Raw genomic sequence first — 26979 nt, forward strand, 5'->3', positions numbered from 1 at the left:
ATAGATTAAATGATTAGTATATGAATGATCTGTGTGGGAAGACATACCCAAAGTAACTTTGTTGGTTTAGAATGTGGAACCACCCACGAAGCCACGTCTGGAATTTCGTCGTGAGACCGGCCTCATCCTGAGGTGCGACCGGAAGGTCGGCAACCCCTTCCAGACAAAGCAGGGGAGTCGACCCTCCTGTCGAGATCAGGAGGGTAGAAGGGGCTGAGAGGAAGTGGTGCCGGAAAACCTCGGTGTTCCTCTCGAGGGAGACCGGTATGTCAGGGAACTTTGTGGGTCGCATCAAGGGTGCCAAGTACCGTTTGGACCTCCAATTCTTAACGTGGGACTTCTCCTGAGACGCTGTAGCGGGAAAGGGCTTCATCTTGCGATGACGGGGGGAACCACGTGGTTTTTCTCCAGTTGCGGCGGGATTCTCGAGTTACGACGGGGAATTCAGGATGCCTCTTGTGTTGGCCCAGGGAAGTCCAATCTTCCATTCGAGTTGCGAAGGAAAGCTGGGGATTGCTCTCGAGTGACTGCAGGGCAAACAGACCTCATCTAGGCTTGTGTCCAGAAGCCAATGTTCCTCTCCAGGGTCGACAGGGATCTCGGGGTTGCATTCCAGAAGCACCCGGGGAGACAGGCATTCATCTCGAGTGGAAGCAAAGAACCCCGCTCTGCTCCCGAGTTGCGACGGGTATCTCTTGGAGCTCACTGAGTGGACTAAAGGGAGTCAAGCCTCCTGAGGCGTTTGGAGAGAGGTTGCGAGATTGGTCTCTAGGCCATGCAGGAGACGAAGGCCCTCATCTCGCGATGATGGGGGAGTCTCCGGGTTTTTCTCCAGCGGCCGCCCCAGTGTGCGGTTTCTCACGAGGTACGACGGCGAGGTCAGTGAGCCTCTCGTGGGGCGCCAGGGAAGTCGGGTCTCCATGCTAGTGGCGAGGGGGAGCGCGTCATTGCTCTTGAGTCAGTAGGGGAATCTGGCCTCAAGACGTGTTGAAGAAGGTCTCTCGAGGTCTTTCTCGGTTTGAGGCAGGAAACCCTGGGTTCCCTCGACTTGTGCAGGTGACGTCAGGGGGCTTCTCATGGTGGCTCTGAGAAGTCAGGGAAACTGGAGGTGGGAGGGGCCTCTCAGGACTCCACTGGGTTTGGTGCATTGGAAGAGGGCCTCATCTCCAGTTGAGGCAGGAACCTCAGGGTTCCTCTGATTTCAGACTCCGAACGCAGGGTCCCTGCAGACTTGGGACAGGAGAGTCAGGCCTGGTCCAACTCTATGTGACCCCATAGACGGCAGCCCACGAGGCTCCCCCGTTCCTGGGATTCTCCAGGCAAGAACACTGGAGTGGGTTGCCATTTCCTTCTCCAATGCACGAAACTGAGAAGTGAAAGTGAAATCGCTGAGTCTTGTCCAACTCTTAGCGACCCCATGGACTGCGGCCCACCAGGCTCCTCCGTCCATGGGATTTTCCAAGCAAGAGTGCTAGAGTAGGGTGCTATTGCCTTCTCCTTTATAGTTAATTTAATTGGCTAATTTAACACCTTATCATACATCGATTAAAGATAAGGAGCCACCTAAATGATCACAAATATAATTAATGAGGCCTGAAAGGAGGGACCCTTTTTGCATCTATCTCTCTTTAACCCCAGCACTTAGTTCCTGGTACATCATAAATATTAGTCGAATTAATAAACTGTATTCTAGGATTAAAATATATGGAAATTAAGAGGCTCAGAAATAGTTTCAGGTGTAATAATAGGTTATTTGCATTGGCTTCTTTGTAGCTATTTTTACATGTTTATTTCTGCCTTACTAAGCTTCCTTGTCTTCCTATATCTAACTTGCAGTAATATATATAATATTATAAAAATGGATTTTTAACAAAAGAGTAAAAGATATTTTTTATCATTTATTATGCATAAAGAAGGAAAATTCCTTTAAAATGGTGTTTCCTTTAAGAAAGTGCTTAGTGTTTATAACCTACTCTAATAGCTTGAGAGCAAAATGCTTTTGATATCTACATTAACTCCCCAGAGATAGAGAAAGAAGAGCCTGGAGCTGAGATGCAAAGAATTCTGTTTCTCTGTCAGAAACTAAAAAAAAGAAGAGAGTTGCTAATCATTCCAGAACGCATAGTCAGCCCAGACTTTTGGGGTTAATTGTATCCTTAGAGGGGGAAAGTGGTCATCTAGCTATCAGGTTGAGGTATGAGATTCTAGACCAGTGTTAAAAAATATTTCTTTTTTTAATTTATTTATTTTAATTGGAGGCTAATTACTTTACAATATTGTATTGGTTTTGCCATATATCAACATGAATCCGCCATGGGTATACACGTGTTCACAATCCTGTACCCCCCCCAACTCTCTCCCCATACCATCCCTCTGGGTCATCCCAGTGCACCAACCCCAAGCATCCTGTATCCTGCATCAAACCTGGACTGCTGATTCATTTCTTATATGATATTGTACATGTTTTAATGACATTCTCCCAAATCATCCCACCCTCACCCTCTCCCACAGAGTCCAAAAGGCTGTTCTATACATCAGTGTCTCTTTTGCTGCCTCACATACAGGGTTATCGTTATCATCTTTCTAAATTCCATATATATGCGTTAGTATACTGTATTGGTGTTTTTCTTTCTGGCTTACTTCACTCTGTATAATCAGCTCCAGTTTCATCCACCTCATTAGAACTGATTCAAATGTATTCTTTTTAATGGCTGAATAATACTCCTTTGTGTATATGTACCACAGCTTTCTTATCCATTCATCTGCTGATGGACATCTAGGTTGCTTCCATGTCCTGGCTATTATAAACAGTGCTGCGATGAACATTGGGGTACATATGTCTCTTTCAATTCTAGTTTCCTTGTTGTGTATGCCCAGCAGTGGGATTGCTGGGTCATAAGGCAGTTCTATTTCCAGTTTTTTAAGGAATCTCCACACTGTTCTCCATAGTGGCTGTACTAGTTTGCATTCCCACCAACAGTGTAAGAGGGTTCCCTTTTCTTCACACCCTTTCCAGCATTTATTGCTTGTAGACTTTTTAACAGCACAGTCATGACTACTATACAAACCTAAAATAAACATGTTAAATTTTGTATTTAAGTCATTAATTAATGAGGGACCTAGTAAAATGTTACAACAGTTCAAGAAAGAATTCAAATAGCAAAACAGATTGATGAATTGATAGAGAGACATTAATAGAATACTGGAATGAATTTACAAACTTGCAAAATTGCTCTGTCCGTTGGATAATAATGGATTAAATATGGCAGAAAGTGAAGAGGAACTAAAAAGCCTCTTGATGAAAGTGAAAGAGGAGAGTAAAAAAGTTGGCTTAAAGCTCAACATTCAGAAAACTAAAATCATGGCATCTGGTCCCATTACTTCATGGGAAATAGATGGGTAAACAGCGGAAACAGTGTCAGACTTTGCTTTTTTGGGGCTCCAAAATCACTGCAGATGGTGATTGCAGCCATGAAATTAAAAGACGCTTACTCCTTGGAAGGAAAGTTATGACCAACCTAGATAGCATATTAAAAAGCAGAGACATTACTTTGCCAACAAAGGTCCATCTTTTCAAAGCTATGGTTTTTCCAGTGGTCATGCATGAATGTGAGAGTTGGACTGTGAAGAAAGCTGAGCTCTGAAGAATTGATGCTTTTGAACTGTGGTGTTGGAGAAGACTCTTGAGAGTCCCTTGGACTGCAAGGAGATCCAACCAGTCCATTCTGAAGGAGATCAGCCCTGGGTGTTCTTTGGAAGGACTGATGCTGAGGCTGAAACTCGAGTACTTTGGCCACCTCATGCGAAGAGTTGACTCATTGGAAAAGACCCTGATGCTGGGAGGGATTGGGGACAGGAGGAGAAGGGAAGGACACAGGATGAGATGGCTGGATGGCATCACCGACTCGATGGACATGAGTTTGGGTAAACTCCGGGAGTTGGTGATGGACAGGGAGGCCTGGCGTGCTGCGATTCATGGGGTCGCAAAGAGTTGGACAGGACTGACTGACTGAACTGAACTTGCATTACACAACAGCCCCCATAAACACAGGTAACACATAATGATGTGCTAGAAAATGTCTTGTTAACCAAAACACAACATCCAGTTACCTTTTGGTCCACCTTAAAATCTTTCACATTTTCCTTCCTAGTTTAGTCTGAAATACGCAAAGGGTAAAGGAAGAAAGTGAAAGTGTTAGTTTCTCAGTCTTGTCCAACTCTTTGCCATCCTATAGACTGTAGCCCACCAGGCTGCTCTGTCCTTGGGATTCTCCAGGCAAGAATACTGAAGTGGGTTGCCATTTCCTTCCCCAAGGGATCTTTGCAACCCAAGGATCAAACCCAGGTCTCCCGCATTGCCAGCAGATTCTTTACTATCTGACCCACCAGGGAAGCTGTTGCAAAGAGTACAGCTGGCTATTCAGAACATTTTAGAGTCAAAAGACCTACTGCTATCTGAACATATGAAAACTAAGTAAATTTAGATATTTAGAGGCTGAATAAGTAGGCAAACAGAGGGGAAGCCATTTAATTCTTGATACTTTTGACCGAGAAAGGGAGATTTGGTTCACAATTGTAATGCCTCAGTTTAGTAAGCCAATAGTTAACCTGAGACTATGTAGGAAATCAGATCACTATGCAACTGCTCTTGAGTCTTCATATACAAAACACTTATCCAACATGTACCTTAAAATTCACTTTCATATAATGATTCAGTACCCTCTCAAAGTTTTTGCCTGATAAAAACTGTTTTTAAGATTCTATTGACCATATTACTGCAGAGTAAGGTTGCAGTTCAAGAGAAGTAGCTTACTGATTGCTTAATAAAGATTCAACACTCAACTCTCTCATCTCCTACCCAATCTCATCAGAGAATTACATTAACTACAGACTAATATCTCTCAAAAGAGTAGTTTTCTTTACTTAATATGATATAAATATGTCATATTACTGACTATGTCATTAAAAGCCATAGTCTCAACATACTCAATTTATAGGTGACACAAAATTATAGTCTACTGTAAAGAAGTAATAATTGAGAATAAGAAGCTTACAAGGAGGAAAAAAGAGGGAGTATTTTTTTCCCTTAGAAAAAGATCTTGGATCACTGTGTATGTTAGTTGTTTTATATGTTATTTGTAAATACAGTGGTTTGCTTGGAAATTTGGATTATTTGAGATATTTAGATGAGATCAGATCTGTTCAGGGTAGCATGGCCATGGATTATTTGAGATATTTAGGAAGACAGAGTTATTTTGGAGACAGAGATAAAGAATGTTGCATTTTGACATTTTCCCCTAATGACTCCCCATAAACATACAGAGAAAGAATGTTATCTGCCAAGAGTCTTGTTGCACAACCTACTTGACTTAGCAAAGTTCTGATGATTAGACTACCTTGATTTTGATGGGTTAGGGGGTGGAGGGGCACTTGGAAAGACAGTGGCAACATCTGCATTTTAACAGAAACTTTTCAAGATATATTTGAAATCAGATCATCCAAACATCAATCTAAACAAATGCAAAAACAAAACAAAAACTTTCTTAATATTTTTAGGAGTATTTTTGAAATAGCTTTGGATTTGGTAGACCCAAATACGGATTTTTTAAAAATATCTGAACTGAAATTTTTTCATAAGAGTTGTAAACCATTAAAATAATTGGCTACACGTATGTGATTTGATAGAAACATAAATTTGTTTCCATGACATTGAGATAGTGTTTTAAGGAGGATCGCTTATGAAATTCAGCCCTCTACAGTTCAGGAATTATCCTAAGTAACAACACTCAATCTGTGCTTATTTTATTTTACCCCACAAAGAACTGGACTGAGATCACCAGCTTATTTTAGTAAGCCAAAAATAAAGACATGTGGCTTTGTTTACAGTATCGTGTGTGTGGGTTCATATGCAAAACTCAGTATGTTTCAAATGAATAAGCCTGCATTCATATGACCACTGTAGGGTAACCATAACCTCGATTTAAGGGGTAAAATATGAAGAACTTTATAAATATTTGTTCAATGTAAGTTTAATTACAATATATGATTTTGAATTTATAAAAGCTGCCTTGCTTTTACATTATTAAATGTTAAAAAAATCATACTCTTTTTAGACCCCTCAATTTTTCTATCCATGAAATGTTTTAAGTATGAATTTTATTACCTATTTCCCTTTTTTAAGACACAAAACACTAGTTGATTTCTACTCTGTAACAGGTTCCTTCTTTTAAGTTATAGTTTAATTATTTTCAGCATGTAAAGTTAATATATTATTAAAGGAAAAGTACAAAATGAAGTAAAAAGGAGGCATATATAAAACTATTGGTAAGTGTGTCAGATCTGTACTTACCACAAACAAGCAATAATTTTGTAAAATTGTATATCTTAATTAAAATATCTTAATTGCCAAGAAATGATAAATAATATGTCCTTATTTTGGCAGAAGAAGAACAATAATTTTTTAGGGATCATTTTCAATTTAGAATGTGGATTAAACACTGTACCTTAGAAGTATCTTGCTATATTTTTCTAAACACTATTACTTATAATGGAATAGCATTTTAAAAGCAATCTAAACTGAATCCCCTAAACTAAAACTTTGTCTATCTCATCTAAAAGAGGAAAAAAAAATTAGAAAAAGAGAAGAGAGTCGCAAAGTGAAAACAATCAAACTACCAATGGAAAAATTAAAAAGTAGTTATTATACATTATTAATTACCAACCTTATGATTTCTGAGCTAAATTAAAAGTTATGCCCATTTAATTTACTTTAAAAGCAATCTTCTTAAAATTTTATTGCATTTAGGTCATGTTCATTACTTTTATGACCTGAAGTACATGTGTTAGGCATATCAACCAATTGGCACACATCCTCTTTTAAAGATAGAAAAAAAAAGATGACTATTATATTGTAATACTTTGTTCTCTCTCTCCTCCTCTTTCTATTTTTTTTGTTTGTTTGTTTTTTGTTTTCATTTTTGGATGATTGGTGATTTGTTTGCTTCTCCTGGTTCCTGTTGATCAGTGGTGTTTGGCCAGTTTGTATTTTTCCAGACATCACTCCACGATGTTGTTGAGGTGTATGATGGGCCAACTCAGCAATCTTCTCTGTTATCTTCCCTCTCAGGATCCCATTCAGGTATCCTTTACTAGAACTGCCATGCATCAGTTATTGATAAAAGACTGACTTTGATTGGTAATGTAGTGAAAGTTGAGATTTATATCATCCATATTAGAAATAAAGTAAACTGAACATAAAGTCATTACTTTTTTAAAAAAGAATAGAAACGCAACAGTAATTCAGACTCTTGATAAAAATATAACCATTTTCTGGGATTGTAATCAAGTAAATATAGTATTTAGTCACTTTGTCCATGGTGTTTGATGTAATATTTAAAGATTCTTTACAAAATGAGGCAATATTATCAAAATGTAATAAAAGCCTTCCAGTAAAAAAAAAAGAAAAGGTTGCAATTGAAGCTGATCCCAAAATAATATATTGTCAGTGGTAGAATATATTAAAGTAATTTAATAGAGCATAGATTGATGTTTTCAAATGACAGTGTAAATTAGTATAATTTGTTAGGTTTACTGAATGAAATTATTTATGATATCTTAGTGTTTGTTTTGTTGAGTAGGAGAATCACTTCCACTGAGTTCAGGTAATCAGATCACAATTCGATTTACTTCAGTTGGACCAATAACAGCTAAGGGATTTCACTTTGTTTATCAAGGTAAGTGACCCTGTAGCATAGAAACACACTAAGGAATGTAATCAGTTTCCATGCTATGTTCAGAATTGTTGAATGATGAGAGCCTCATAACCATAAAGGACAGATAAAAGTTGTGTGCTTTAAAAAAAAAAATTGTTTTGCATTTTCCCCTTCCCCATTATTAAAGCATTATTACTTTTACCAAAGTAAAAAAAAAAATCTGTTGCTTCCATCATCATTCTCAAGCAAATTTCATGCTTTTCCTTGTTTTTAACATACTGTTTTTAAAACATCTTTTTTTTGACAATGCTTCACTCTACATATTCTATTTCCTTATAGTCTAGCACTCTAAGAATGTAAAAACTTTTTGTGTTGATGTACTTAGACATGCCAAGGAAATCATTACTCCATTCTAAAACTGTAGTTTCTCATTCTCTTAGGAGAATTCAAACTTTCTTCATGATTATTAAATATTTTTGCACAATTCAAAATTAGTTTACATAGTTTTTCTGTCACTTATAATAGACAAACTTCCACATTATATAAAACTAAATTAAGAGCTATCTTCTGAATATTTTATTTGAATTATATATGATCAATGTAGTTATTCTCAAATGTATCTTGAACTTTATTCCAAATAAATTTATAAACACTTGTGATTTGATATTCTTATTAAACCCTCTTATTCTAATTATAATATTGGCTATAATATTACACTGTTTCATTCTTAATAATAGTCCCTCTGTAACAATGCGTGGTATTATGATTTTTAAAAGGCACTCTAACAAATGAAATTATTTTCACTCAAGTGACATAAGAGGAATCTATTTGGAATTCATCTTATCATTTTTTGGACTATTGTCAAACTCCTTAATCCCATCTGTATGTGTTTTAAAAAGAAAAAACATCCTGTTATCATTCTATCTTTAAAAAAGTCACAATTGAAGAACATACCTAAAAGGAATTTCAAATTTGATATTGTATGGTTATTAAAGTTTCTATTGTTGTTAATCTGTCTGACTTCTATTCTGCTTAGCCTGAACATATTGTCTTCATCAATAGCAAACATGTTTTGAACAACTAAGTTTATGAATATGTTGTGAAATTAATCAAGTGTTTTTGCTTTTTTAAAATCTGTGTTTTTAGGGAGCAAATAGTGTTAAAAAATTGGCATTGCTTTACATAACCTGACATCTGCTTTTTGTATGCTTGGCATTCCAATTTAAAAAGAAAAAAAAAAATGTATCTGTTACCATTCCTTAAATTGAAATATCTTTGCTCATGCTACATTGTTATATTTATAAAAGTATGGTAAAACAAAAAACAGAAAGTAACTGATATTGTTTAAAGAATCCAAAATAAAAATGTTTTTAAAGAAAAAATCTTAATGACAATAGCAATATTTATTCATTTTGAATTTATTCATTTCATCATGTATGAAATTTTAAACTTTTATAAATATGTTCAAATTGTTACCTAAAGTTCGAGTTAGTGAAGATTTCTCTGAAATCTGTTTGTATAGTCACATTTTGAAACCTATATTTCTCTACCAAACATGAAATTAAAATCCACAATTATTTGTACGCAGCTGTTCCTAGAACAAGTTCCACACAATGCAGTTCTGTACCTGAACCAAGGTTTGGAAGAAGGATTGGCAATGAATTTGCAGTTGGTTCATTGGTTCTTTTTGAATGTAACCCAGGATATATTCTCCATGGATCCATTGCAATTAGGTGTGATACAGTGCCGAATTCTTTGGCCCAATGGAATGATTCCTTACCTACCTGTATTGGTAAGTTTATAAATTTGTATGTTTCATGTTGTACATATTGTATATCAAAATTAGTTATCTTACATCTGTCAATATTTAATACTTTATTTGTTATGATGTATCTAAGTATGGAAATTACAGTGGCTATTTGATGCAATTGAGGTGTGATGTAATCAATGAAAATATACATACATATTTCCAATAACACAGAATTGGAATGCTATTAATATGGCATTATTAGACATCACCATCCTTTAAAATAAACACTTTTCATTTTTAAAATTTATGCAAAGATGTCTATGCCAACATATAAGGAATTTACTTATCTTTTAAAGATCACAGAGATTGATTTTTCTGCATATTTTTTATCAGCAAAGAAATTAGAAAATACACATTAATACATTTTTTGTTTCCTTTTCTCTGTTAGTTACGTGCATGCATGCTTAGTCACTTAAGTTATACTGACTCTTTGAGATCTCATGGACCATAGCCCACCAGGCTCCTCTGTCCAGGAAGCTCTCCAAACAATAACACTGGAGTGGGTTGCCATGCTCTCCTCCAGGGGATTTTCCCTGGGATTTTCTCAGGGATCGAACCTGCATCTCTTTTCCACAGAGCCACCAGAGAAGCCCCATTTAAGTTATATATATGTTATAAAAATATAAAATAAGAAATTTTCCCAGTCTTTCACAGATATAAGTGGAAAAACTTTAAATGGGTAGATGGCAATAGGATTAGTCAAATCTCATTATTTGAAACTATTTTTGTAATGTTATATCCAGGGCCTCTGAGGTGGCACTAGTGGTCAAGAACCGTCTGCCAATTCAGGAGACATAAGAGATGTGGGTTTGAACCCTGAGTCAAGAAGACCGTCTGGAGAAGGAAATGGCAACCCAGTCCCCTCTTCCCACCTTTAAAATCCCATGGACAGATATGCCTGGCAGACTACAGTCCATGGGGTTAAATCAGATATGACTGAGGACTGAGCACACAACACACATATACAGTTTATATTGATAAACAAAATGCAAGCTTTATAAACTTAGCTCTGCTAAGTTATTTGAAGCAGTTAAAACATTTTCTAAACAATAAAAATATCAATAGTTTAGAATCTTATCATATTTCAGGATCATTACAATGACTTTTGGATCCTGTAGAATTCCATGGATGCTGAAAATGTAGACTGTAGTGAAGTTGCTTTCTTCTCTGTTCTAAGAGCATGTCTGGAAATTAAGTTTTTTAATTACATATTGTAAAACTAAAAGAAGAGTAGTAAAGCTTAATCTCAGGTTAAGAAATAATTCTAATGAGTTCTTCCTCATTAAAGTTTTATTAGCATGAGATTTGGAAAATGAGAGGAAGGTTTTTTTTAAATAAAAGATAAGTAAAATTTTGTTTTTATTTTAATAATCTCAATTCCCTACTTTGTGATAGAGAAGATATGCGTGTATATATAAACAATATAGCATGTACATTTATAAATATATAAAATCTATTTTTAATAACACATCCTGCCATACCTGAAAAGAAATTTTAAGTAGTTTTTATTTTTAACATTTAAAAACATATTTTACCATATTTTAACAGAGATTAATGTAATGTTAGTTCATACTTAATTAGAATAATGTATTTTAAACAGATTTTAATTGAAATGATATGGAAGTTACACTCATTTCTACTGAGGAAGGAGTAAAGATAAAGTTTGGTGATATGCATTTATATAACACATACTGCATATAGGACAAAACTGCTTTAAATCTTTTACCATTCAAATGAGAACATCATTAATATTTGTGCTTGGGAAATGTGCGAATTAGGATTATCATAAATTAAAAAAATAAAACGGAGTGGTACAAATTGGGCCTATCATAAACAAAAATGTAGGATCTAAGTTTCTATAGGAACTTGATATCACCACTCCCTCAAACAAATATATCTTGCATATTTCACAGAGTATTTTTCTTACAACAAAAAATCTAATTCTTCCTTATACAGTAAATGGAATGGGAACTGTTCTTTTATTTTTCTTTTATTTGTTGAAAACCACATACAGAAAGTAATTTTAAACACTGGAAAGCTATAAATGACTCCTCAACTTTCTTCTCTTTCAACTAAATAACCAGTTTCTAGTATGATTTAACACTTCCCATTTGCCAGGTTTCATTCTGAATAATTTAGCAATAAACACATATTTAATTAACTTCTTACAGCAAACCTATGGAGAAGTTACTCTCAGAATTTACAGATGAATAAACTGAGTCTTAGAGAGGTAAAACAGTTTTCTTTAAAAGGGACACAGCCTAATAAGTAGTACCATAGGAGCAGGATTTGAAAATATTTTCTGATTCCATACTTCAATGTGCATGATAGAAAAGTTTTTTCCTTTTTGTTTTGACTGATAAGCTAATTTCCTAATTCAAATTCTATATCTTTTTTATAATGTGGAATTTCTTAACCTGTTAAAGTATATTTTTGACAATCAGCAAGCAAAGGAGAAGAAATCATTTGCACTTAATGTCTCTCCTCTTTTGCACCTAGCATAGAGCTATGGTTAATGGGACAAAAAGATCTTTATATATTTTTCTACTCTCATAAGAGAAAATAGATAATGCTCTTCCTTATGACCACACTATATGTTGAGTTCATAGCCTTATAAAATGTGAATAAATTAATTATCCTAAAAGATTATGAGCTGAGAGAAATGTTCCTTTATGTCTAGGCCAAAATTAGTCATACAATATGCATAAATCAGAAATTACATTGCTCCAATTCAGTTTAATAATTGAAGGAAGACAAAAGATAATAAATCTCTTTAGCCTTACAGTGGATTTTTAAATATTGCTTTCTAAATATCAGGAATCAATCATTATTTCTGCCTCACTTTTCTCAGTAATTATTTATATCATTTCTCTGTAACTTTTAGTTTCTTTATGTACATAGTGATAGAAAATATTAATACCATACAATGGAAGATAATGAATGAGTAGCTGTCTTCCTTTCATTTCATATATATTATGAAAATTCCCTCAAGACAATTGTAAAAGCAGATTGATAAAGAGACTTATGGAAAGGCATAAACTAGCTCATTAATCTTTAAATATTATTGAAAACATTCATTTGTCCATTTAGAGTGTTCAAAGAACCAACATATGCACAACAGTGTCCTAATTAATAGAAAAAAAATTGTAAGAAATCATAAAAAACTGAATAAAGTCTTCATAACTGGGAGCTGTAGTAGATTCTCAGTATAAGGGTCAATTGAGTCTTGGGTAGTAATAGGCTTTGACTTTAACACTAAATTGTGGTGAATTACTACATGAGTCTGAAAATTTTTGCATAATCTCTGATTCTCAATTCCCATATCAAGAAAACAGGGAAGTTATAGATTTATTGTGACTATTACATATTTTAAAGCCTTGGCAAAGTTCTTGGACTCACGTAAGTACTCAAAAATTAAGTTGTTTTTGTGCTTTCCAAATTCTCCACCATAAAGTCAGAACATACAACTTCAATTCTAAAAGTATTGGATCTCAAATAAAGAACTTCTATGTAGTATTCATAAAGGATTTGATATTATTGATTTTAATCTGTTGATATGTAGTTTTAATAACACTTTAAAATTATTATATGTAAAGATTATCTTCTGCTGAAGATTTTTGCATCTTGGAAAGGTCTAAAAGCATGGGCTTCTATTAGTTTTTCTAATTCTGATAATTTAGTTCCTTAAAAGCGAGATTTTCTTTCTCACTTAAAAATTTTCAGAAAGGCTTTAGGGAAATATAATGACAATTTTCTTGAGGATAATAGTAATTATTAGAATATTCTATTTAGGGGTTGTGAAATTTCTTTCCATCAATTTATAAATTTAAGGGCAGTTGATTTAAAAGGAGCAGACTTATAACAATAGACATATATTCATGATTTGCTTTGGTTTCAGTGTTTGTCTAAAATAAAAAATAAACTTGAAATTAAAATAATGATTACCATTATTCTAATTGGTTGAAAAATATATGTTTAATCAAAGTTTGAACATTACATTATCCAAAATATTATATTTTATTTTGTCCATGAAGGTATGATGATAATGTTAGAAAGAGGAAAGAGATAAAAGGGAGAAATGAGCTGAAATTAAAGAAGGAAGAAAAAAAATGTAACAATAGTTTAGGAAGAGGAGAGGGAAATAAGAAAAAAATAAAATATTCTATGTGACAGAAAACAGAGAAAAAGAACTGTACACTGTAAACATTTTTGTTTAAAGCAGAAGAAAACCCCTATTCTACATGATTATCGCAAAGCTTTTCCATATGTCAAATGTGTCAGTTGATGAATCTTGGTGTTTTTGCCATAAGAAATAAGAATCCATGTAAAGAACAAGATCAGGCCATTTGACTATAAATTCATTTCAACAAGTGCAGAAGCTTCTACCAAGCATTAAAGCCTTTGAAAGTCTTTGAGACCTTGCCATGGCTGACATGCAATATCAGGAGTAAATGCTAACAGTCTGTCATCCCTAGCCTAGATGCATTCAGCCTCACTTTTTACTTTTAAGGCGAAAAGATGAGGGACTCAGGAGCCATTACATACTCTCTGTCAAAAGTCCATTTCTCTCTAGATACCTGGGCTTTTTGAGAAACATGAGAGTGCATCTATGGTGGGTGTTTAAACATAAAACACACTACCTTTTATGTTGCATTGGTTTGAAAGCGCATACTCAGAGATAGAAAATTTTATCAGATGGCTTCTGTTTCCTGACAAGATAACACGAAAAGGGCATATTACTTTATATCACTTAAAAAAGTAATGTATACTTTGTAGAAGAGGTATAAATCCAGAAAACTGAATGGGATTTGTATGAGACAAGAACTAGATTCTAAATGACAGTTGGATGATAGCTCACTTTAGGTTTTACCATTTGATCCCACTGCTAGTCTTTACATAAATGAAAATATACTTTGCATTTCTATTTTTAGCTATAAATTTTTTAGTTTTAAATGTTATGAATAAAAATGATAATGTCTTTAAGTATTCAAAAATTCAGAAAAAGAGAAGGCTTGGTGTCTTAATTCAAATATGAGTCAAATGCAGAGTTATCTTAGGTTGATATTAAAGAATTATCTGTAATTTGTGTTCATCAACCCACTCCAGTGTTCTTGCCTGGAAAATCCCATGGACTACTGTCCATGGGGTCGCAAAGAGTCGGACATGACTGAGCGACTTCACTTCAGTTTCTGTTATTTGGATAAAATTCTAACTGCTTCAAAGTCTTTGAGCTTTCTATTTTTTATCCTTGGAAAATCATCCCCAAGATACCTTTTGGGCTTACTGCATTGCTTCATTTCAGTTTTCACCTGAATATCTTCCTTGACCATCCTATCTAAAGTAATTTTCTTCTACTCATCCTCCATTTGTTCTTTATATCTTTATTCTGTTTTTGTTTGTTTGTTTGTTTGTTTTTAAGCAACAACCATTCACCAGATTATATATAGTTAGGATGCTTCTCTGGAGAAGGCAATGGAAACCCACTCTAGTACTTTTACCTGGAAAATCCCATGGATGGAGGAGCCTGGTAGGCTGCAGTCCATGGGGTTGCTAAGAGTCAGACACGACTGAGCGACTTCACTATCACGTTTCACTTTCATGCACTGGAGAAGGACATGGTAACCCACTCCAGTATTCTTGCCTGGAGAATCCCAGGGACAGAGGAACCTGGTGGGCTGCCGTCTGTGGGGTCACACAGAGTTGGATACGACTGAAGCGACTTAGCAGCAGCAGCAGGATGCTTCTCTAATCTTTCTTGCCCTCCTCTTCCTGTCACTATATTCTATTTTTTGCTCAACCAAAAGAGGATGTGGCATACAAGAGGTTTTCAATAAACATTTGTTCAATGAATGGATTTTAGCAGATAAGTTTTATAATTTCATAAATTTTTATAGAGATAGAACAACTGACCAACTTCGCAAGTCCAGGACCTATGCTTTTGCAACCTCAGGCTTTCACTGCATGGTGATATTCTTGCTCAGTTTGCTTGCTTAGACCTTTACAAGCCATCTTGAAACTACAAGACACTTGAGAATCCATAGAAGGAGGCATAGGTAAAACATACACAGTAGATTTTCATAGTGTATAGGTAATTTTATTCTGAGAAAGAACAAATTCTCTGTATTTTACAGTTTAATTATAATGTTTGTTAATCTATTACAGAGTATTATACATAATGATTTTATTTCCCTTCCCTTCACTGGTTCAATGAATACTCAGTTGATAGCTTAGGCCAAATGAGCATCCAACAATTGAAACCAAATAAAAGCAGTGACCTACATTTCTAGTGAATTCCATCTCAAATATAATTGTTTGAGTTTCACAGTTCTTATTACTGCTATCAACACTTTTATTTTTTTTTCTGTCAAAGTAGAACTAGATAAAATGTTCATTAATTTTTTTAGAAAATGTTGATATATTGAAATTAAATGGTTGTCTCGAAAGCAGCCCCATTAGACATGATATGCAAATTGTACTTATAGTTAAAATGGTCAGATACTGAATTAGGTAATTCACAAATTTAACTAACCTGTATAAGAAAACAATATTTAATATTCTTGTGCAAATCTGTGTCATCAAGTAGTTCTTAGGTAAATTATAAAGCACAATAATGTTTTTATAAGAATGTTGGACTTTCAGAGGTAAACTTGATAAACTTGCTGAAGACTGAACTTTATCTTCTAAATTTGACCTTACTACACTTCAGATTTCTTAAAATTTTTAGTCTCTGAAAACCCAAAATTCTCTTCTCTCTGAGATTCTGTGATTTGAAAAAGCCCCTGTAGCCACTAATAGCTCTGACAATATATGGCCTTAGGCATAAGTATTTCTGTTAGTGGGAGGTATCTTTTGAAAAGCTCCTGAACATGCCACTTAACTCCCTTCGGAAGAAGTGTTTAATTAGCTGCTTATCCCATCACTCTTATCAAGCTTTGTTTTTTTCAAGTCCTTTAGCAACCCAGAAAGAACTATTTTTACTTATATTGGATCCATGGCAACACTTGTCCACACTGTCTTTTTTCAGTGGAAAGAAACAGATGAAGAAATACATATAGTATCTGAATCTTCATTCATTGATTCACTCATCCATTCAATCATGAAAAAGTTATTAAATATAATAATGAATAGCACTGACTACTATTTGTATGAAGTGCTATTAAGCATTATCTCATTTAATATTGACACCAACACCAGGAGGTAGATAAGAATATTCTCTCTTTTATAGATAGATAGTGAAACCCCTATGGTTTAGAGACAAAAAAAAGAATTAATATTTGTACCCAAGCTGCTTGATTCTAAAATCTGTTTTCTTAATCTGTATGTTATATTGAATAATACTGATTAGAAGATATTAAAAATATACAATACATTCTTTTTAAAATAGAAAGAAATACTAGGAAAAGTAATATAAAAGGATATAAAACTTTGTAAAACATTATTGTGTGGTAATGCACATCTGGGAACACACTTATAATGTATTTTCTTGGGAAAAATAAAAACAAGTGAAGTAGAATTAAATATGGCTTCTTTAGAAAAATACTAGTAGAAACGAATGATACAGGAATGGTAAAGAGTAACTTTACATAATCATAAGATTTATACAGTTAGGCAATCACTCAGTAATTTATTTAACAAGCATTTATTTAGTTTACCAAGTATTAGAGAGATCTTTTCAAGAAAATTGGAGATATCAAGGGAATATTTCATATAAGGATGGGTACAATAAAGGCCAGAAATCATAAGGACTTAACAGAAGCAAAAGAGATTAAGAAGAGGTAGCAAGAATACACAGAAGAACTGTACAAAAAAGGTCTTAATGACTTGGATAAACATGATAATGTGGTCACTCACCTAGAGTCAGACATCGTGGAGTATAATGTCAAGTGGGCCTTAGGAAGCATTACTACAAACAAAGCTAGTGGTGATAGAATTCCAGGTGACCTATTTAAATATTTAAAAGATGATGCTTTAAAGTGCTGCACTCAATATGTCCTAACTTGGAAAACTCAACGTGACCACAGGACTGGAAAAAGTTAGTTTTCATTCCAATCCCAAAAAAGGACAATGACAAAGAATGTTCAACTACTCTGCAATTGCACTCATTTCACATGCTAGCCAACAGTGCTCAAAATCCTTCAAGCTAGGCTTCAGCAGCACATGAACTGAGAATTTCCAGATGTACAAGCTGGGTTTAGAAAAGGGCAAAGAACCAGAGATCAAATTGCTAACATTTGTTGGATCATAGAGAAAGAAACAGAATTCTGGATAAATATCTGCTTCCTTGACTACACTAAAGTCTTTGACTGTGGATAACAGCCAACTGTGGACAATTCTTCAAGTTGAGAATGCCAGACCACCTTACCTGTCTCCTGAGAAACCTGTATGCAAGTCAAGAAGCAACAGTTAAGACCAGACATGGAACAACTGAGTGGTTCAAAATTGGGAATGGAGTATATCAAGGTTATATATTGTCACCCTGCTTATTTAACTTATATGCAGAGTACATCATGCAAAATGCTGGGTTAGATGAATCACAAGTTGAAATCAAGATTGCTAGGAGAGCTATCAACAACCTCAAGCATTCCAACTCTGTGCAACCCCATGGACTGTAACCCGCCAGGTTTCTCTGTCCATGGAGATTCTCCAGGCAAGAATACTGAAGTGGGTTGCCATGTGCTTCTCCAGGGGATCTTACCAACCCAGGGATCAAACCCAGGTCTCCTGCATTGCAGGCAGATTGTTTACTTCAGAGCCACTAAAGAAGCCCAAACATACAGAAGATACCATTCTAGTGGCAGAAAGGTAAGAGGAGCTAAAGAGTCTTCTGATGATAGTGAAAGAGAAGAGTGAAAAAGCTGGCTTTAAACTTAACATTCAAAAAACTAAAATCATGGCATCTGGTGCCATCACTTCATGGCTAAAAGTTGAGAAAAAATGTAGAAACAGTCACAGACTTTATTTTCTTGGGCTCCAAAATCACATGATGATGACTGCAGCCATGAAATTAAAAGATGCTTCCTCCTTGCAAGGAAAGCTATGACAAACCTGGACAGTGTATTAAAAAGCAGAGACTAAGTCCATATACTCTGAGGTATGGTTTTTGCAGTAGTCATATATGGATAGACCATAAAAAAAAATGAGCACCAAAGAATTGATGCTTTCAAACTGTGGTGCTGGAGAAAACTCTTGAGAGTCCCTTGGACAGCCAGGAAATCAAACCAGTCAATCCTAAAGGAAATCAACCCTGAATATTCATTGGAACAACTGAAACTCCAATACTTGGGTCACCTGATGTGAAGAGTCGACTCATTGGAAAAAACCCTGATCCTGGGAAAGATGAGAGACAGGAGGAGAAGGGGACGAAGAGGATGAGATGATTGGATAGCATCATTGACTCAAAGGGCATGAGTTTGAGCATACTCCGGGAGATAACGAAGGACAGGGAAGCCTGGCATGCTGCAGTGCACAGAGTTGCAAAGAGTCTGACACGACTTAGCGTCTGAACAATAACAACAAAGTGCCAGGCACTATTCTAGGCATTGGCCGCATAGCTCTGAATAAGAGGATAAGGTCTCTGCCCTTAGGGAGTTTACTTTTATTTCAGATAATGGTAAATGCTATGGAGCAAAAGAGAGCAGAGGCTGGAGGTTAGAGGAAGACATCCAGAGCATGCTGCTGTTTTAAATCTAAATGAGATGAATGAAGAGGGGTGGGATATATGAAAGTCAAAGAGGTAAGCAAGCCACAACAATAATCTCAGGTGTCAAGAAAAGAGTGAATGATGGCAAAAATGACAGAAGAATTGGGAGAGGCAGAGCAGAGGCCAAGTCATAGAGTGCCTCAAAGGCTGGAACAATTAGAATTTTTCTAAGTTGTGGAAATTCACTGACCTATAGAAGATACGATCTCAGTTTCTGGAAAATCACTGTGGCTAATGTAAGGGATGGGGGTGGTATAGAAGCAATAAGACTGAATAGAAGCCTATTGCGGAAGTGAAGGGGAAACTTAATGTTGATTTAGATTCGCAGATCATGATCAGTGATGAGAACTGGTAAACTTTCGGATATATTTTTAAAATAGAATTGACATAGTTTGCTGATAGGCTGAATATAGATGTACATGTGAATTTGAAAAGAAAGATGAATTGAGTTCTAGATTTTTGGCTTAAGAATTAGGCGGTAACATTTACTGAGAAGGCAAATAATATAGATCAGGGAGAATTTAAAAAATATTGATATGGATGTATGAATTTTGAGATATTGAGTTGACATATTATTGTATAACTCTGGGTAGAAGTTATGGCTAGAGATAAATGTTTAGTAATCATAGTATATGGCTTCCCTGGTGCCTCAGACAATAAAGAATCTGCCTGCAATGCCAGAAACCTGGGTTTGATCCCTGGGCCGAAAAGATCCCATGGAAAAGGAAACGGCTACCCACTCTAGTTTTCTTGCCTGGAGAATCCCCACAGACGGAGGAGCCTGGCAGGCTACAGTACATGGGGTTGCAAAGAGTTAGACACTACTGAGTGACTAACACTGGAGTCATAGTATATAGATAACACGGTAATAGATGCCATTACAGAAGAGCAGTGGTTAAAAAGAGATGAGAAGATGGTGTAGGTCACAGAGAGCTAGCATTTGAATTGAAAGGATCAGACGGAGGATGAGCTAAAATTTTCTTTATCACACTGATTTAAAAGTTTGAAAATGTAAAAAGTTTGTAGCATTCTTTGGAGCAATTACCCTAGATTTTTTGCATTCAGTTTTAGAAGTGACACAAAGTTGTATAATTACCTTTAAAAATTATTACAAAAATATTTTCTGATATTTCATCATTAGAGCCAGATTAGGACACATGTCCAAGGATCATAGTGCCATTAGAACATAAAATAACAATAGTTGTAGCAAAAGAAAATATAATTTACTGACTTCTTACTATGTTTCAAGCAGTGTGTAAGCTTCTTTATGTGCATTGTTATCGTTTAGTTGCTAAGTCGTAACTGAATCTTTTGAGACTCCTCTGTCCATGGGATTTCTCAGGCAAGAATACTGGAGTGAGTTGCCATTTTCTTCTCCAGGGGTTATTCCTGACCCAGGCTTTGAACCTGTTTCTCTTGCACTGGCAGATGGATTCTTTACCACTGGGCCCCAGAGAAGCCCCTTTATGTAGATTATAATATCTATTTACTTTCCACAAAAGCCCCTTGGAAACAATTGCATTATCTTTTAATAAAGCATCTGAGTTTCACAGAATTCAAGGACATGTCCAACATCACACAGTATTTAAAACTGTAAGTTTTGTCATTCCCAGAGTCAATATGATACTACCAGCAGTGTAAGAATTTTGTTTTAAGATTGGTACCTTTAAAAAATGTTAAAAGTCTTTATTGTCTTCAGAGCAAGTCTCCATACGTATTCTTTCTTTAGTAGTTGTACTGGCAGTAACCAGACTGTCTCCATATTGAGTATTTTCTTTACACTGAATAACATGAATGTGGAGCCAGACTACCAGTATTCAAACTCCAGTTTCATCTCTGACTATGTGATCTTGAGAAAGTTAAACTGATACTGCTTCCATTTCCTCAGCTGTAAAATGAGGAGGATACTTATTCGTATATTGTTGGATTGTTGGGAAGGTTTAATAAGATAAAGTATGTAAAAGTGTTTAGAAGAGTACTGGTATGTAGGCTCCATATAAATGTTATAATCATAACATAATTGTAATCGTCATCATTATTACTCTGAAAAGGATTTTATTACTACTCAAAAGATACATGAAGAGAAAAAAATATAAAATAATTATTCAAAAATTCTTAATGTATGTATGAACAATGTTTAACTTGTGCCAATGAACATTTTAGTAATATACAAATAATATGCTATTATTGAGTTAATTATGGAATGACTTTAGATATGCTATCGCCAGGTTATCCTTTAATATCTAGTTCTTTTTTGTGTGCTATAGGAAGTTTTTGTGCTATAGGAAGACAATTTTCATGGTTCTTTTGAGTTTTAAAGCATAATATGATTTGATTATGTTTGCAAGTCTAGTATCTATGTTATTGCTGACCTCTTCCTTATTTTAATCTTTTGCGTTAGAATTAACTTCCTCTCATGGATTGTTTTACTTTCAGTGCCCTGTGGTGGAATTTTAACTAAGCGCAAAGGGACTATTTTGTCTCCTGGATACCCTGAGCCTTATGACAACAATCTGAATTGTGTATGGAAGATCACAGTGCCAGAGGGAGCTGGCATTCAAGTAAGAATATTTAAATTTTTCTTCTTTTCATTGTATATTTGAAGTTGATCTTTTCAGAGATGACAGGACACACGTAATTTCGAGAATTTCAGCCAGTGCTTTTGACTTGCATGGCTGAATTTAAAAAAAGATGTGCGTGTTCAGTCACTCAGTTGAGTCCGATCCTTTGTGCCCTGTGGACTGTAGCCCGCTAGGGTCCTCTGTCCATGGAATTTTCCAGGCAAGAATACTGGATTGGGTTGCCATTTCCCCCTGCAGGGTATCTTCCTGACCCAGAGATTGAAACCACATCCCCTGTGTCTCCTGCATTGCAGGTGGATTCTTTACCTGCTGAGTCATCAGAAAAGCCGTAAAGAAAGACACTTACCATTATTTTTTTTCACCTGCTGCTGCTGCTAAATAGATTCAGTCGTATCCAACTCTGTGGGACCCCATATACGGCAGCCCACCAGGCTCCTCTGTCCCTGGGATTCTCCAGGCAAGAATACTAGAAAGTGAAAGTGAAGTCACTCAGTCATGTCCCACTCTTTGCGACTCCGTTGACTGTAGCCCACGAGGCTCCTCCGGCCATGGGATTCTCCAGGCAAGAATAATGGAGTGGGTTGCCATTTCCTTTTCCAGGGTAATCTTCCTAACCCAGGGATCGAACCCAGGTCTCCCGCATTGCGGGCAGAAGCTTTAACCTCTGAGCTACCAGGGAAGCCAGGTTCCTTCATCCATGGGATTCTCCAGGCAAGAATACTAGAGTGGGTTGCAATTTCCTTCTCCATTTTTCACGTGCAAGTAACAGAAAACCAATTCATGACTGCATAAGCAATAAGAAAAATATGTTGCTCCATGTAACAGTGAATCTTTGAGTAAGATGGTTTAAGTGTTGTTTATTGCAAAGGTTCAGTTGTATCATTCCTGACCCAGGTTTTTTCCATCTCTGTCCTGCAATACTTAGCATATTGGCTTAATTCTTGGACTTCCTCTCTCATGGTCTTGAGATAGTTATAAAATCTCTAGGCATAACAGTATTTCTCAGCAATGGATGGAATGGAATGTTTCTATGTTATGTACTTCTATAATGTCTGAGAACTTTACACAAACTTTCCAGCAGACTTTCCATTCTCTCCTGTTGACCAAATTTCAATCATATCCATTCCTAAGCCATTCACTGGACAATAGCAAAAGACTTACTGTGATTTGGCTTTGAAAAAATCAAGATTAGTCGTCTGGATCTGGCAAGGGGCTTATCCTTCTCTGATGTACACAGCTCTCACTCAGTTGAACAAAATTGTTCTCTGTCAGCAAGGAAGAAGAATACTAGTCTACAGGCTGTCAATAGTATCTACCATATTACTTCAATTGTGACCATTTTGTATGGGGAGCACTTTGACCAGCTACTCTGTTTGAGAAGAAAATTGTTTCTGGGAAAGTAGATAGCCTTTTACTGCTGAGTCAGTGTTTACCCCATGGAACATAATTAAACTTCACAGAACATTACACAGACTATATTTCATGTGTGGATGTGAGAGTTGGACCATAAAGAAAGCTGAGCACCACTGAATAATTGATGCTTTTGAACTCTGGTGTTGGAGAAGATTCCAGAGAGTCCCTGAGACAGCAAGGTTATCAAACCAGTCAATCCTAAAGGAAATCAGTCCTGAATATTCATTGGAAGGACTGATGGCTGAAGCTGAAGTTCCAAAACTGTGGCCACCTGATGCGAAGAGCTGACTTATTAGAAAATACCCTGATGCTGGGAAAAACAGAAGGCAGGAGGAGATGGGGACGACAGAGGATGAGATGATTGGATGGCATCACTGACTCAGTGGTCATGAGTCCAAGCAAATTCCAGGAGATGGTGAAGGACAGGGAAGTCTGGTGTGCTGCAGTCCATGGGTCACAAAGAGTAGGACACTACTGAGCAACTAAACTGAACTGAACTGAACTGATATTTCATAAAAATAACTTGCTGTTCTCCAATTGAGTCATAGGGTTTTCCTTGAGAAACTTGAGATGCATATATCAGTCATGGAAAAAATAGCCAATACGTGATTCATTAAAACTGAACTTAGATAGAAAAATAATTTTCAATAAAAAGTAAATTTTTCAATTTAACTTGATAACTTTTCAGAAAATTTAAAAAATTACTTAATAGATGTCAGGTGTCAATAGGTCAGTAAATGAATGAGAAAATTTGAAATGTACTTTTTCAGTGTTTTAAAAATATTAGCAGTCAAAATACTGCTTATATTCTGGCTAGTTGTGCTATTATTTTATGGTCAACTTTTAAAATTTGAAGATAACCAATACACTCTATCCTGTTATTGGTAGAATTAGCAAAGATTTGAAGATCGTCCATATTCCAGATGGCATAGGCAATCTGAAATGAGCTGATACCTTTAAAATCTTCATGGAACATTTATTGTATCATCTGGTTATACATTTATGCGAGTTATATTAGAGCATCTATATATTGGCATCAGCTTGTCCATTTTTACCTCATCTTAAAATAATAAACCCCTGGCATTTTCCCTCTAGTTCTCACCCTCTGTTCCCAACCCCCTGTGATGTTGCTTCAGTGTCCAATGCTCTATTTGAGTCCCTCTTATAATGATCGGGGCTTCCCTGGTGGCTCAGAGGTTAAAGCGTCTGCCTCTAATGCGGGAGACCTGGGTTCAATTCCTGGGTCGGGAAGATCCCCTGGAGAAGGAAATGGCAATCCACTCCAGTGTTCTTGCCTGGAGAATCCCATGGATGGAGGAGCCTGGTGGGCTACAGTCCACGGGGTCGCAAAGCGTCAGACAAGACTGAGCAACTTAACTTTCAACTTTCAACTTACAATGATCACTGAGGAACATGCCATTAAATCCACTGCACTGCTTACCTTCCTTATTTTGTTAGCAACATTCTGGCGTGTCCATTCTCCTCTCACTCTTAAGATATCTTTCCCGTCCATTCTACCTAATACTCTCTTGAATTTTGTTTTGTTTTCTTTTCTACATTTATAGTTGTCGCTTCTATATCTAGGAGCATGATCTCCTCTTCTTCAATTCATCAAATATGGTGTTTGTGAGATTCTGTGTTCTTTGTCCATCTCACGTGGCACCATTCTCTGTGCCACATTGTCTACTTTCATAGCGTCAGTTACTATTATGTGCTGATGCTGAATCGTAGTAGATAATTAGAAAATATCTTTTTAAATTAAGGATTGAATAAATGATGATTTCCAAACCTAATATTTAACCTATACCTTTCACGTAAGTTTGCCATTTATCCAACTGCCCACAGAACATTTTCAGCTAAACTTTTTACATCTCTTATATATATATATATGTGTGTGTGTGTATGTGTGTGTGTGTGTGTTTATTCATTTTGGCTGTGCTGAGTTGTCATTGCTGTGCACAGGCTTCCTCTAGCTGCAACGAGTGGGAGCTGCTCTCTAGTTTTAGTGCACAGGCATCTCATTGGAGTGGTTTCTCTTGTGGAGCATGGACTCTAGGGTGCATGGGATTCAGCTGTAGGGTGTGAGCTTAGTTGCCCTGCAGCATGTGGGATCGACCTAGTGTCCCCACATTGCAAGGCAGATTCTTAATCACTGGACACCAGGGAAGCCCCTAAACTTCTTACACCTCTAATTCAACCTGTTCAAAACTGACTTCATGACTTTTTTTTCTCAAAGTTGTGAATCTTCCCCATTTTGCTCTCTCAGAATGAACCCCTCATCGCATTCAATTGCAGCAGCCAAAAACCTTGATGATTTTTTGTGTGTTCACGTACACAAAGAACTATATCAGTTCTTTCACAAACCTCTCAAAGTCTATTTTCTTCATCCACACTTTGACCACTCAAGATTAGGTGGCCATCATCCCTGTTCCAGGTTCTTATTCTCCTCCAATCTATTCCTCACAGGGCAAAGAGAGTAACTTTCTAAAAATAATAATCTAATGCTCTAAGTTTCCTGCTTTACAATACCTCGATTGTCCTCTCTATCCTGAACTCCTTGACACAGATGATTACGCCTTTGTGCTTTGTCCTTATTTCTTGCCTCTATTTCACTTATTTATAGAAACCTGACTCTCTCTTGCCTCTGGACCTTTGTAAATGTTGTTCCTTTTACTGCCAATACTCTCCATCATATCCTTTATTTGGTTTATCCTTCCTCATTATTTCTATCTCACCTTAAAAACAGTTCCTGTGGAAGACCATCCATGAACTTGAAGCAACGTTAAGCCCTCTTGCTACATGTTCACATTGATCGCTGCAATATCCTTGTCATGATACCCATCATATGTTACTGTTTTGATTTGTGTGCTCAGTTGCACAGTCCTGTCTGACTCTTTGTGACCCCGTGGACTGTAGCACACCAGGCTTCTCTGTCCATAGGATTTTCCAGGCAAGAATACTGGAGTGGGTTGCCATTTGTTTTTACTTAATTACCTGTAAGTTCATGGCGTAAGTAACTAAATCTTTTCTGACAGCTAGCACAGAGCCTAGCAGTCTGTGCTCAGTAATTATTTTTCAAATGAACCAATGAATATTTCCAAAAGTGGTGAAGTTTTAGGCCACTTTAAGGAGTTAACATAGAATACTGGACTAATACTGAAGATAAGGTTACGTTCTATATCATTGTCCTGGCAAACACTGTTCACAACTAGAAACCTTGTATCAATGATGCTATGAAATCTTTCACTGAAGTAGCATTTCATTTAATGATTGTACCTTAGAAAACAAAGTTTGAGTTTAGCACGGTATTGATCAAAGTTACAGATTGTGAAGCATATTTTAATGTAAATACTTTGTATAACTACAAAGTGCTCTTTCCTAATTAACCTCTTACATGTTTGCTAATTTTATATGTCCGTGGAGAAGGAAATGGCAGCCTGCTCCAGTATTCTTGCCTGAAAAATCCAATGGACAAAGGATCCTGGTGGGCTGCAGTCCCTGGGGTCAAACGTGACTGAGCAACCGAGCAGTTTTAGATGTATCACTAAATCATAGAAAATTATAACACACACACCCATAATTTAGGACATATTTGAAATTTCACTAAATTCACCTAAAAGCAACCTGGCTAGTACACCAGATTTAAAGTAATGTTTATTGTCTTTTATTCTTTTGCACTAAACATATGTGCAAATAAAGATTTATATGAATATTCAGTAAATCATATATGAAATGGGATAACCACTGGTAGAGAGAAGAAAC

General features: G+C 36.0%; 1 protein-coding gene across 2 annotated transcripts in view; it reads left to right on the forward strand.

Annotated features, from left to right (window-relative positions):
* Positions 1 to 26979, forward strand: part of CSMD3 (CUB and Sushi multiple domains 3) — a 1467857-nt gene that overhangs the window by 1259565 nt on the left and 181313 nt on the right. Inside the window, exons 33-36 of one of the 2 annotated variants that reach the window (XM_027561290.1) lie at positions 7025 to 7138; positions 7638 to 7733; positions 9301 to 9504; positions 21659 to 21783. In XM_027561290.1, coding sequence (XP_027417091.1) covers positions 7025 to 7138; positions 7638 to 7733; positions 9301 to 9504; positions 21659 to 21783 — 539 coding nt within the window. The remainder of the gene's footprint in view (positions 1 to 7024; positions 7139 to 7637; positions 7734 to 9300; positions 9505 to 21658; positions 21784 to 26979) is intronic. The other variant, XM_027561291.1, reaches the window with a different exon arrangement.

This window comes from Bos indicus x Bos taurus, chromosome 14, assembly GCF_003369695.1.
Source record: "Bos indicus x Bos taurus breed Angus x Brahman F1 hybrid chromosome 14, Bos_hybrid_MaternalHap_v2.0, whole genome shotgun sequence".
In the NCBI taxonomy this organism is placed as follows: Eukaryota; Metazoa; Chordata; class Mammalia; order Artiodactyla; family Bovidae; genus Bos; species Bos indicus x Bos taurus.